This window comes from Lepidochelys kempii, chromosome 3, assembly GCF_965140285.1.
Source record: "Lepidochelys kempii isolate rLepKem1 chromosome 3, rLepKem1.hap1, whole genome shotgun sequence".
NCBI lineage: Eukaryota > Metazoa > Chordata > Testudines > Cheloniidae > Lepidochelys > Lepidochelys kempii.
The window spans coordinates 171,203,633-171,215,683 of NC_136382.1; the positions used below are offsets into that span (position 1 = coordinate 171,203,633).

The 12,051-nt window shown below is 39.9% G+C and overlaps 1 protein-coding gene across 7 annotated transcripts in view; it reads left to right on the top strand.

Annotated features, from left to right (window-relative positions):
* Window positions 1–12,051, top strand: part of EML4 (EMAP like 4) — a 257,086-nt gene that overhangs the window by 212,457 nt on the left and 32,578 nt on the right. For all 7 annotated transcript variants that reach the window (XM_073339049.2, XM_078852282.1, XM_073339047.2 and 4 more), the window contains 4 exons: window positions 3,017–3,168; window positions 7,991–8,116; window positions 8,277–8,408; window positions 8,897–8,964. In XM_073339049.2, the coding sequence (XP_073195150.1) occupies window positions 3,017–3,168; window positions 7,991–8,116; window positions 8,277–8,408; window positions 8,897–8,964 (478 nt within the window). The remainder of the gene's footprint in view (window positions 1–3,016; window positions 3,169–7,990; window positions 8,117–8,276; window positions 8,409–8,896; window positions 8,965–12,051) is intronic.

The following is a 12,051-nucleotide window of genomic DNA, read 5'->3' on the forward strand; positions in this document are numbered from 1 at the left end:
ACAATAACTGCCAACTATATCCAAGACCATTTTTTCTTGTTTTTTTGTGTTTTGAAAACATTTTTGTGAAAAAAGTGTTCACATCGGTAATTGAAAGGACTCATAGCATTTTCGACTGCATCATAGGATCAAATTAATCAGGAAACATCAACTGGGTCTACAAAGTTTCAAATACTAATATATATCTGACACAGTCCCCTCTGGTAGACATCTAGAAAACGTACCCATTTTGCACTGACCCTATGGCACAATTTGAAATTGGCAGATATGCCCTTTGTGGCTCATGTGCCTTGCCTATCCTTCAGGCTAAGGGTTTATTTTAAGAAGTGCTCACGTAAGAGTATCTTATACATCTGTGCATAAGGCAACATCCTCTAACAATAGGCATTTAAGAGAAACCTAATTCTTCAGAAGTGAATAACAGTCTTCTGGAGGTTAGCATCTAGTGATTAGAGGATGGGACTAGAGATTGGGAGTTCTGGGTCTTATCCTAGCTGTGCTGCTGAGTGACCTTAAGTCACTCAGGTCAACATTTTCAAACTTGTGTGCCTAAAGTTAAAACTATATCCAGGAATATTTTTAAGAAATGGTCTAAATAAAGTGGGAACTGTGGGTGACCAGCATCTCTGAAAATCAGTTCAACTTCATTTAGCTGTTTGATTTTAGGAATCAAAGTTTGAAAATGTTAACCTTTGTGCCTCATTTTCCCCCTTTTGCAAAGTAATTCCTTACCTCCCACTGTATATATAAGCATTATGGAATGCTACTAAACGTTGGCCAAAGTTTCCAAACTTAGGTGCTTGATGTTGCTCCTAATCTATATATTTAGACACATAAATAGCAATGGCCTAATTTTCCAAGATGCCAAGCGCCAATAAATCCCGTGCGTGCTCAATACCTTTGAAAATCAGTCCCAGCTTTAGCAGGGTACTTATGCCCACTTCACATGGCATATATCAACATCAGAGTGGCTCTTGATTCAGTCTTTAGATCAGCACTTTGGTTCGCACAGAAAGGATTTGGTGTTCCAGATATTCTGCTGAATCTGGTGCACGATCTTCATACCAGTACCAGTAAAAGTGTACATAGGTCCACAGCTTTTGCCATGTTTCTGCACAACCTCAATTGTGCAGCAGGAATGCATTCTTTCCCCAGTTCTGTTCTGTTGAGCTGTCAATTGGATATTTGGATTTGCTGTTCAACATGTCAGAAACAAGGTTAGTCAAGAAGTGTTCACCAACCCAAACTATACTGATGATGCTGCCCTGCTTTTGGAGAAGTCAGAAAATTTCAGCTCCACCCACTAAGAGGCCACACACACACTACAGGATTGAATGTCTCGTGGCAGAAGACCAAGATCCAGAACCTTGGAGCTGGGCCACCAGAACCCACAGTGCAAGTGGGATCAAATACTGTGGAGAGCATTGAGTTCATTTACTTAGGCATCAAGCAGAATTCAAACAGATGCAGCAAACCAGATGTTCTTCAAGAATAGGTCTCGCCACCTCCTGCATGAAGTCCATGCCTCACTTATGGATGAAAAACCATCTTTGCGGTGAGACAGAGTTTGGGATCTGTCAGACCTGTGTGCTACCTGTATTGCCATATGGGTCAGAAACCTGGACCCTCTTACAGGCAGACTTGGAGCCGCAGAGACATTTAATGTGCACTGTCAGCACCAAATCCTGTGCATAAAGTGGTATGACTATGCGAAATGTCATAATCTCCGTGGTTTGGCCTTCTTTCAGTCACTCGTTATATTTGAAAGTGGCATTGCATGCTCTTTGGCCATGTCGGACAAAAACACCCCACCACACTGGGTTCTCAAATTCTATATCAATGTACAAAGGGGTGCATGCCCTGACCCTACCTGGCACCAGCCACAGTGCTGCTCCAGAGATCTGTGGATTCATAGGATTGAGCCTGGCCTGTGAACTTCGCTACACAGTGTCTAGTGTAGCACCGTCAACCGTGGCCACGTTGGCTAGCTCAATGGTCATTGGTAGGCTTATGCATGTTTCATTATTTGGTTATGCAGGTTCCTAACTTTAAGTGGAACTACTCATGTATTAAAGTTAGGCACATGCTTCAATAACTTACTGAACTGGAGCCTAAATGTGGACTTTGAAGCCTTACTTTAAGCAGCCCTTTTTTGAAAATCTCAGCACCAATTCTGAACATTTTAACCATTATTATTATTACGTATTACTGTTGTCTCCCTAATTTAGTAAATTAGACAACATTGCACATTCAAAAGTTATGAACTATAGCTGCTAAAGTTAATGTATAAAATAATCATACTACTATTTTTTGGTGAATTCTTAGTCTCTTCTGTTTGAAGAAGGCAATGCAGACACAGTTGGAAATTGAGAATTCTCCTCTTTTCTGCTTTCACTGTGCCTTTTTACCTATCCAGTCCTATTCATCCTACGTTCACCAGGATCTTAGGAGGTAGATCCTTCGCTTGGAGCACCTATTGATTTAATTTCAAAATAGATCATAATTGATACATAGAGAGTTTTAGGTGAGCCTTTAGTGGGAGTGTCGTGCTCCAGAGACTTTACCATAATTGATTCACTTATTTTGGTCCTCATAAGACTACAGACAAGGATTCTTGAAGGGTCACATTTGCCAAAAGAACTTAATTCTTTACATCAGCTGATAACACGATAAATGCTTTCCCTCCCTAGTTCACAAAAGTAATTGTTAGAAGTTTCTCTTGCCCCTTTTGAGAAATGCTTTCCCTCAGATAGCAGCGAATTCAAAGAAATTTTAGAAGCAATCTCACAAAATAATCATACAGGTGAGCAGATCTTTGTTTTATCTTCTAGTTTTCTGTAAGAAAACACTACCACCTTTTGTTTGTAATACTCATTGGAACAGCCTCAAACATCCAATGCAATTTCTTATTGTACAGTGCCACGTAGTTCTTGTTCCAAAATGCAAAGTTTTGTGGAATCCAAACTGATAAAAAAAAAAAATGAGTGGCATTCATTATATTTTTTCGTGATTGTAGGTGTATATCAAATAAGTAGACAAATCAAAGCTCACGATGGCAGCGTGTTCACACTGTGTCAAATGAGGAATGGAATGCTGCTAACTGGAGGTGGGAAAGACAGAAAAATCATTCTGTGGGATCATGATCTGAACCCTGAAAGGGAAATAGAGGTAAGAGTGGAAGCACAACCCCTCACCCGTCCTCACTCCCCCATATTTAAGTGAAGATACTGTACATAAGGAAAAAATCAGTATTTCATAACCTTTTTGCATTATTTTTTGCTGTTTTCCATTTACAAATCCAGTAGTTCATTTAAAGAAAATTGTATAAATAAAAAATTATTAAGCCTCAATGTAGCTTTGTATTACCTATAAATGAGGTTCAGATACTAATCGGGAAAGGATGATGAGAAAATTTCCACTTTCTTCTTCTGTGAGCCCTTCTTGGCTAGATTTTACTCATCCCTTTAACAACAAAAATGTTATTTAGCACCACCCATCTTCCAGTATCCCCACAACAAAATTACCTCTTTGGAGAGAAAAATATGGTTCTGGTCAAAAGCAAAGTAACCAAGATGTAATCTCATCACATTTTCCTGTACGCTGTCAGATAGCGAACACCCTTTACATTCGATAGATTGCTTACAGAATACACAAGAATATTCTGTACCTAAGAAATAATGATTGGTGTGAGGAGGTTGTTTTAACATCATAGTTACTGCTTGATCTGCTTGATCAAAATTATTTACTACCATTTCAAAGTATGGTATCTGTACACAATTTTGGTACATAGCAAATCCAAGCAAATTGTGATTACTTCTCTCAAATAAAAATGGCACTTTGTAGTATTTTAGAGCAGCTGTAACAGCCTGTCACTGGTACGCTATAGTGACAAAGGTACAAGGAATAGTTTATCCCTTTTACATATTCTTTATAATGATACTTTGAATTGTGTTTTCTATTTAACCAGTATCAACTTATCACAATGATGAATTCACAGCATTTTGGGAAACTAAATGTAGCAGTTAAGCAAATGAATCCCCACAATCTTTTTTTAAAGAACTGCCTTGAAGCTAATTAATAAGTGTATCTAATAGGTAAACACCAACTGAGAGAGAAATTTCTGTTACACTTGGTAAACAGTAATTTGAGCAATATTGATGATCATCTCCACATTCCCTTTTCTAATGTGCCATATACTCTATACATAGTAATTATTTTGGGATGAAAAATCTTGCCAGTACCCTGAATAAATAACTTTCATAGTGATAGTAATGTTACTTTTATGGCGGCTGTTCAGATTAATAATTAAACAGAAAAGGAGCACTCAGAATAGGACAACATATCGTAAAACAGAACAACATTGTGTAATACAGTTTAAACATACAGTAAATAAAAATTATTATAGGCCAAAGTAGTTGCTGACAGTTCATGAACATCCATGAAAAGTTAATAAAATAAGGATGCATTTGGTAGAAACGACACAATTTTTCTTTCAGATTTTCAGTGTGTAGTGTTTAAAAATGTAAACATCATATTCTGTGTGTATAATCCAGTGGTGGGCAACCTGCGGCCCGCTGGCCAAATGCATCCCATCAGGGTAATCTGATTGCAGGCCGCGAGACATTTTGCTGACATTGACCGTCCGCAGGCACTACCGTCCACCCCCACCCCCACCCCCTGAGTTCCCAGTGGCCGCAATTCTCTGTTCCCGGCCAATGGGAGCTGTGGAGAGTGGCGCCTACAGGCAAAGCGGCCACAGGGACATGCGGGCCTCAGGTTGCCCACCACTGGTATAATCTCTACCTACATGAAGTCTTCAGGAGCTACAGTAACATTTTCTAAAGCATCTACGTCACCTACGAGCCTAAGTCATTGGCTCCTAAGTCACTGGCTCCTAAGTCATTAAAGCCGTTTTGAAAATTTTACCACTCCTCTTTCTTATCACCATGTATTTTTAGACAAATAAATGAATATATGTTTTCTCCCTATCCTGGAAATAGCTTGTTTGAGTATGCTAGATTCTAATGGATCTTAACACTAATAGTTATTTTTTTTAAATTAAACCCTAACTTATTTATAACGTTATGACACTTATATACTAATACCCTGATTTTTTTCAAAGATGCTGAGCACTCTCAACTCCCATTGACTTTCTTGGGTATATGTGGGCATTGTGTGTCTCTGTATCTGACCATAAGGTGCCAGATGTATTACAAATGTCCAAAGGATGACCTTTTTTTAAAGAGGGATGTGTGTACATGAATAGATAGGCACACAATAATTTAAAAAGTGTGAAATAAGAATTAATCAGCCTTACATGTCTGTGTCAGGGCTGAACTAAACTATAAAGACCTATTTGCTCAGAAGATTTGCAAAAGCATAAATTACTGAGCTGTACCAGTTCACATTTAACTTTTTCCACATGTTGAGTTAACTGCCTTTATTTATCAAAGCAAAATGCACATTATGGCACTGATCCTGCAAACTGTTACTGAACTTTACTTAATTGTACACACATCAGTGAGATCAATGGGACTATCGACATGCATAAAGTTAAGCACCCACCTACGTGTTTTCGGGGATTGTATATATATATATTCTTGGGTGAGAAAGTGGGGAAACTCATCTTTACAGAATGACGTATATATCGTTTATTTGGGGTCAAGTCCTTGTGCATGTGCCTGACCTGAGTGGATAAATAGACTGGGTTTAGAGTGATTCTTGACATCAGTCAGGGTGGATGTGGAAGGCAGGAGGAAAGGGGGATGTCGTCTCTTTCAGCAAAATACAGCTCCTACAGCAGCCTCATGGGTAAATTTCAGATTAAGTAGAGTACATACAGGTAGTGAGCACCAGTTGAGACATATGTCTTTTCGAAAGCTGGTGGAAGACAATTGTCTTACAGTGCTCCATCGGCAAGTGAAGACACAGGGTATGTCTACGCTGCAGCTGGCAGGTGTTATACCCAATGTGGGTAAAGGTACACGTACTAGGTCTGCTCAAACTGCCTAAAAATAGCAGTGTGGCCGCAGCAGCACGGGCAGCAGTTTGGGCTAGCTGCCTGAGTACAAACCTGCCTGACCCCCTTGGTATGTACCTGGGTAGCTCAGCCAAACTGCTATTTGTAGGCATTTGTTTGAGCAGAGCTAGCTCATGTATGTCCACCTGAGCTGGGAATTACACCTCTCACATACTGTATAAATATACCATTAGGTGTGACTGCTGGACCCTCATACGGGGTATCATCAATCAATTACAATCCATATTCAATGGGGACCACATCCTGAAAAATCTTTCCTGAACCCTTTCTGGCCTTCAAACACCCCCCCCACCCCCGCCTCTCTCCGCACATCATCAGAAGTAAGCTCCCCACACACCAAGTCAAAGCAGCATCTGACACTGTCTGAACAATAGATGCAAAACCCGTAGACATTATCTCCACTGTTATCATGATCAAACACCTCCTCCCATGACACAAGTTTCAAGATCTATGGTCTACACATACCTCTCATGTGCGGTGTACCTCACCCAGTGCACTGATTGCCCCAGTAGCAACTATATGGGTGAAATCAGACAATCGCTATGCTCCCTTGAATGAATTCACACAGAAAAATGATGGAAGACAAAAACACCACATCACCTGTGGGTGATCACTCTATATCTGACCTCTCGGTCCTCATCCTCAAAGAAAACCTGCACAGCACTTTCAAAAGATGACCCTGGGACCTTAAATTCATAATATTGCCAGAAACTAAAAATTATGGACTAAATAGAGATACTGGAACTATGGCTTGTTACACCAATCTATAACCAACTTAAACCCTCTCCCCCTCCAACTTTTTTTGTCTTTTTCCCTCCAGATTGGAGAGATGTTAATGGCCACTTGACCTTGAATGCACCCTTGAAATATGTAAAAAGAAAAGGAGGACTTGTGGCACCTTAGAGACTAACCAATTTATTTCAGCATAAGCTTTCATGAGCTACAGCTCACTTCATCGGATGCATTCAGTGGAAAATACAGTGGGGAGATGTATATACATAGAGAACATGAAACAATGGGTGTTACCATACACACTGTAGCAAGAGAGTGATCACTTAAGGTGAGCTATTACCAGCAGGAGAGCAAGGGGGAAAAAAGCCTTTTGTAGTGATAATCAAGGTAGGCCATTTCCAGCAGTTGACAAGAACGTCTGAGGAACAGTATGGTAACACCCATTGTTTCATGTTCTCTTTGTATATAAATCTCCCCACTGTATTTTCCACTGAATGCATCCGATGAAGTGAGCTGTAGCTCACGAAAGCTTATGCTCAAATAAATTGGTTAGTCTCTAAGGTACCACAAGTACTCCTTTTTCTTTTTGCGGATACAGACTAACACGGCTGTTACTCTGAAACTTGAAATATGTGTTGTGCTAAACAATCTATTCCACCTTGTATTTTGCTGTGAGCTCTGAGTACATTTCCCAGATCAGATGAAGAGCTCTGTGTGGCTCGAAAGCTTCTCTCTCTCACCAAAGAGAAGTTGGTCCAATAAAAGATATTACCTCACCCACCTCATCTCTCTAATGTCCCCTCCACTAACATTCCCACACTTCCAGGTTTTGAAAGGGCGGAGTGAACCACCTCCTCTTTCTGGCTTCTTTGGTGCTGTTCCTTAAAGCAGACATTAATAGTTTCATTAAATGTTGTGGTCTCTGTGTTCCCAAACTTGTGTGCTGGCAGATCCTTTTCATTATTTCTAGTGAGAAAATGCATAAGTGTATGAAGTGGAACTGCAGTTAAGTTTGGGAGTGATCTGATTAGACTGTGTGAACTCAGCTGCTGAATGTGGTCAATATCCTGATGTCAGATAGGTTGGATTATTCCTTTTTAATTAGAAACTGCATCTCCTGTTGATTATTGTTTCATGAGACACTATAGTAATTGTGTCCTTCAAAGATGAAAATTGGTACGTGTTAAGATTTGCCTTTACAGAAATTTGTTTCCCTAGGTTCCTGATCAGTACGGGACAATCAGAGCAGTAGCAGAAGGAAAAGCAGATCAGTTTTTAGTTGGCACTTCACGAAACTTTATTTTGCGGGGAACGTTCAATGATGGTTTCCAAGTAGAGGTACAGGTGAGCACAATATTTTTTTTTTTACTGCAAATTCAAACTTCTCCTCTGGTATGTATTTTCTCTCAGGACCTAAATCAAGAGACTTTTTTTGCGGGGGGTGGGGGGTTTACTGGTTTATGTCTTGGAACTATAGTAAGTAAATAATGTGTTTCCTTTTCAGGGTCACACAGATGAGCTCTGGGGTCTGGCAACACATCCCTTCAAAGATTTGTTGTTAACATGTGCTCAAGATAGGCAAGTTTGTATGTGGAACTCTGTGGATCACACACTAGAATGGACCAGGCTGCTAGATGTACGTGAGCTTTCTTCTAATGGCATTGAGTTTAAAAATAACAGTCAGAGGGAAAGTACTTAAAATGTCTTTCAGAAGCATTTGAAATTAACCATATGTAGCTTGTCCTGCACAAACAGGCAAAATGTGGGAAACTGTAGCATTAAAATGGTTAGCTGGAAGGTGTCCTGCCTCTGCAAAATATAAATATTGGTTCAAGTAGCTCAGTAGTACCTAGCACCTTGGCTAATTTTAATAGTGAACTGTCAAGTGCTGTGAAAATTTAACTTGGGGACGTGTGTGTGGGAAACATCTCCCCCCAAAGCGTACACACTTACAGAAACTGGGAAGGTGGGAGTTTATATAATACTTGAATGATCAAAGCTGTGAATGATGTGTTTAACTGAGACTTTTCTTGTCCTGTCTTTTAACATTGCTTAAATATAAGGGAGGTTGTGAATATTAATACATTTGATATTAAGTCATATATCTACACCTGTCTCTTGCAGGAACCAGGGCACTGTGCTGATTTCCATCCAAGTGGAACAGTGGTAGCAATAGGAACACACTCGGGAAGGTAAATATATTTTGGTTTTGTTATGATGAGGGAAAGGAAGGGGGGATGATGTTCCTGAAGTGTAAAAGTGACCTGTAAAGGAATTTTAAATATTGTGTTTTAGGCCCTTTTTTCCTTCCTTCTTATGTGTGAAGCTGGCCATCTTGAAAGGTGGTGGTTAGGGTGGGGGAGAGGTTAAAGGTTTTTCAATTTTTTTAATTACTTTTGAAATATTTGGATTGTCAAGCCTGATATTTCCTAGCATTGAGAAGCAGTTTTTGGGAGGCGTGGAAGATGGGTGTTGTGAGCTGCCATACCTTATTTGAAAAGGTGAAATGTTGAAACTAAGACATCCTTTTCCCCTAATTTCAATTAGACATGGGAATGAATTGGTCACTAAAGAAAAAATATTAAACAACCCGCCTAAAAAATCTCTTCCTTCCGCATTTGCTCATCTTTCACTCTCTTGAGATGTCCTAATTTTATTCATTCTCCAGTAGTCATAGAATCTTCCAAGGAGTCAAGACTTGAATTTCTAAGTTGTTTTTTTTTAATTAAATTAAAAAAATTAAAAGGCAGAATCATCCACCCTCTCTTTTTTTTTGGAGTGGGGAAGGGGAGGTACCCTTTCAAAACTTCTTTATATATCCTAAAGAAGCAAAAGAGGGCAAAGACCTTTTTCCTTTCACTCCTACCCTTTGCAGATCACCTTAAACTAATTCATAAGACAAGTGAATTATAGTACCTTCTCCTCCTCCCAGCCACATACACTCCCTTCATATTGACCTGCAGAGGCCTCTATCCCTAGGAAAGGAGGCAGGCTTAGTGCATTGAACCTATCCAAAGAAAAGAGTGCTGCATTGCACATTATTGTAACAGTACAGAGAGTTAGCACAGTGAGGTAGTCCAGCCCTGTGTCTCAGTTCAGCTTCATCATAATATCCTTGCATCACTAAAGGCTAGAGAGGTCCTGATCAAAACTCTGGATTCAAACATTTCTCAGCTTTGGAGAAATTTGGCTCTAGATGCAAATCCAAACTCTCTCTGGCTCAAGGCAACCTCTGTAAAAGACCATAAGGCCTTGTCTTCTCTAGGGATTTTTGAGCTCAGAGAAAACACTCTTGCATCCAACAGTGTTTTTACCACTGTGTCATTTAGACCAGGTCTGAGCAGGATTAGACAACGTACTGGTAAAATAACATGACCTGTTTTTTTATTTAGTGTATGTCTATAGTACATTTGCTACAGTGGGGCAGCTCTCGGGTAGACAGTTACAATAGCGCCACAAAGTGTTTTTCCGTCGCTGTAGAAAATCCACCCTCTCAAAAAACAGTAGCTAGCTGACAGAAGAATTCTTCTGTTAACCTAGCTGCATCGACAGTGAGGGTTAGGTCAACCTAACTACATTGCACAGGGCATGACATTTTTCACAGGTCTGAGCAATGTAGCTAGGTCAACTTAAGTTTTAGGTGTAGACCAGGCCGTAGTTCACTTGATTGCTGTCACGTCAGCAAAATTTTAAGTATTTAGGGCTTGGTCCTGAGAGGAACTGAGCATTTACAACTCCTATTGACTTCATTGAGAACTGTGGGCACTCAATACCTTTCCGAAACCCCCTCTAAGATCCTGATCCAATCCTTACTGAATGCAGTGGGAGCTCCGTCAGGCCATTAATCAGGAAAGAAACCTCTTGTAATTTCCGGACAAAGATATAATTCGTCTCCAGTTTGCTTGGTTTCCACTTCTTCCATGTGTTCTTACCTTTACCATCACTTTCTTGATATGGCTTTAAATTGACTCAGTACTTCTTCCTTAGTTTATTTAATAGAGCAGAAGGGCCGGATCACAGGGCAAGAACTGAGTTAAAAGAACGAGCCAGAGCAAACCTCCTGTACTAGTAATATTTGTGAAAGAGAGAGAGAGCGCCATTGCAACTCTTAGACATTCTTGAGGTTCACCTTAAACTTTGAACAAGAGTCAGAGTGGATGGTCAAGCTGTGTAGTTTGGTGTTCACTGATTTTTTTTTTTAAAGTAGCCTTCCCTGGAGCTGGTCTTCCAGAAAATCACTTCCATTATAACATTACTTGGTCCTCTTGGTGTTAGCATCCTAATATCTGAAGAACAATATGAACTTTCTTCCTCTCCTCCTTTTGCCTTCCTCAGTCAGAGATGGTGCATTGTTATCAACCATGGCATATTGTCAGACTTCTGGGGTGGGTTTTCCCCTTCTCGTTTCCCATCAGTCAGTATTTCAGTATCTTTTCTCCATTCAGGCTGTCTCTATGTAGCCTGCTGCATGTGTTGTTACCTGCTACTTTAAATACTCTCTTCATGTCCAATCATAATTCTGTCCATCAGATTGTAGAAAATTGATTTTTTCATTGGTACCTCAGTTTTCTGCAACTGTAGAGCTGAAAAAGTACAGATCCTGGTGATAGGAAATCCTGCTGAAAAATATATTGTTAAGTAATGTACAGACTACCATTCCATAGTTTCTCAAGGGCTGGCAAAATTATTATTCAAGGGGAAATAAAGCACCAAGTTGCTATTCATGTCACTTTGAGCACTATTGATCTAACCATTCAAAAGCGCTGCTGAAAAAACAGATCGAGCTTTCTTTAGATGATCCAGACATCTTTGAAAGCTACCAATGACCTCATGAGAAAACTAAAAGGCAGAGAAGACCTACTGATCCAGATCCTCAGCTGAAGTACATAAGTGTAGCTTCACTGAAGTCAACAAAGCTACATTGATTTGCACCAGCTGAGGATCTGGCCGCTGTGTTTAGCTACAGGAAGCTTTATCTCTTTGCTAGTTCCTTGACAAAACTAGTAAGTTTTTATAGCCCATTACTAGACATTCATTGGCATATCTTGCATCAACCAGATCAGCATCAACCAGATAGTTTTATGGAAATATGCAAACATTATGGCAAAAGATAATGTCCATTCTTGAATGCTACCCATTCTCTGTATCTTACTTTATTTCTGTTGACTCATGATTTCACCAGTAATCCTGTGAGTCTACAGAGGTAAATTGCCAGCAATCATGTACTGTGCCATGGGTGCCCCGCCTGGTAGAATTAGTTTTAATTCTGGAGCTGTGGA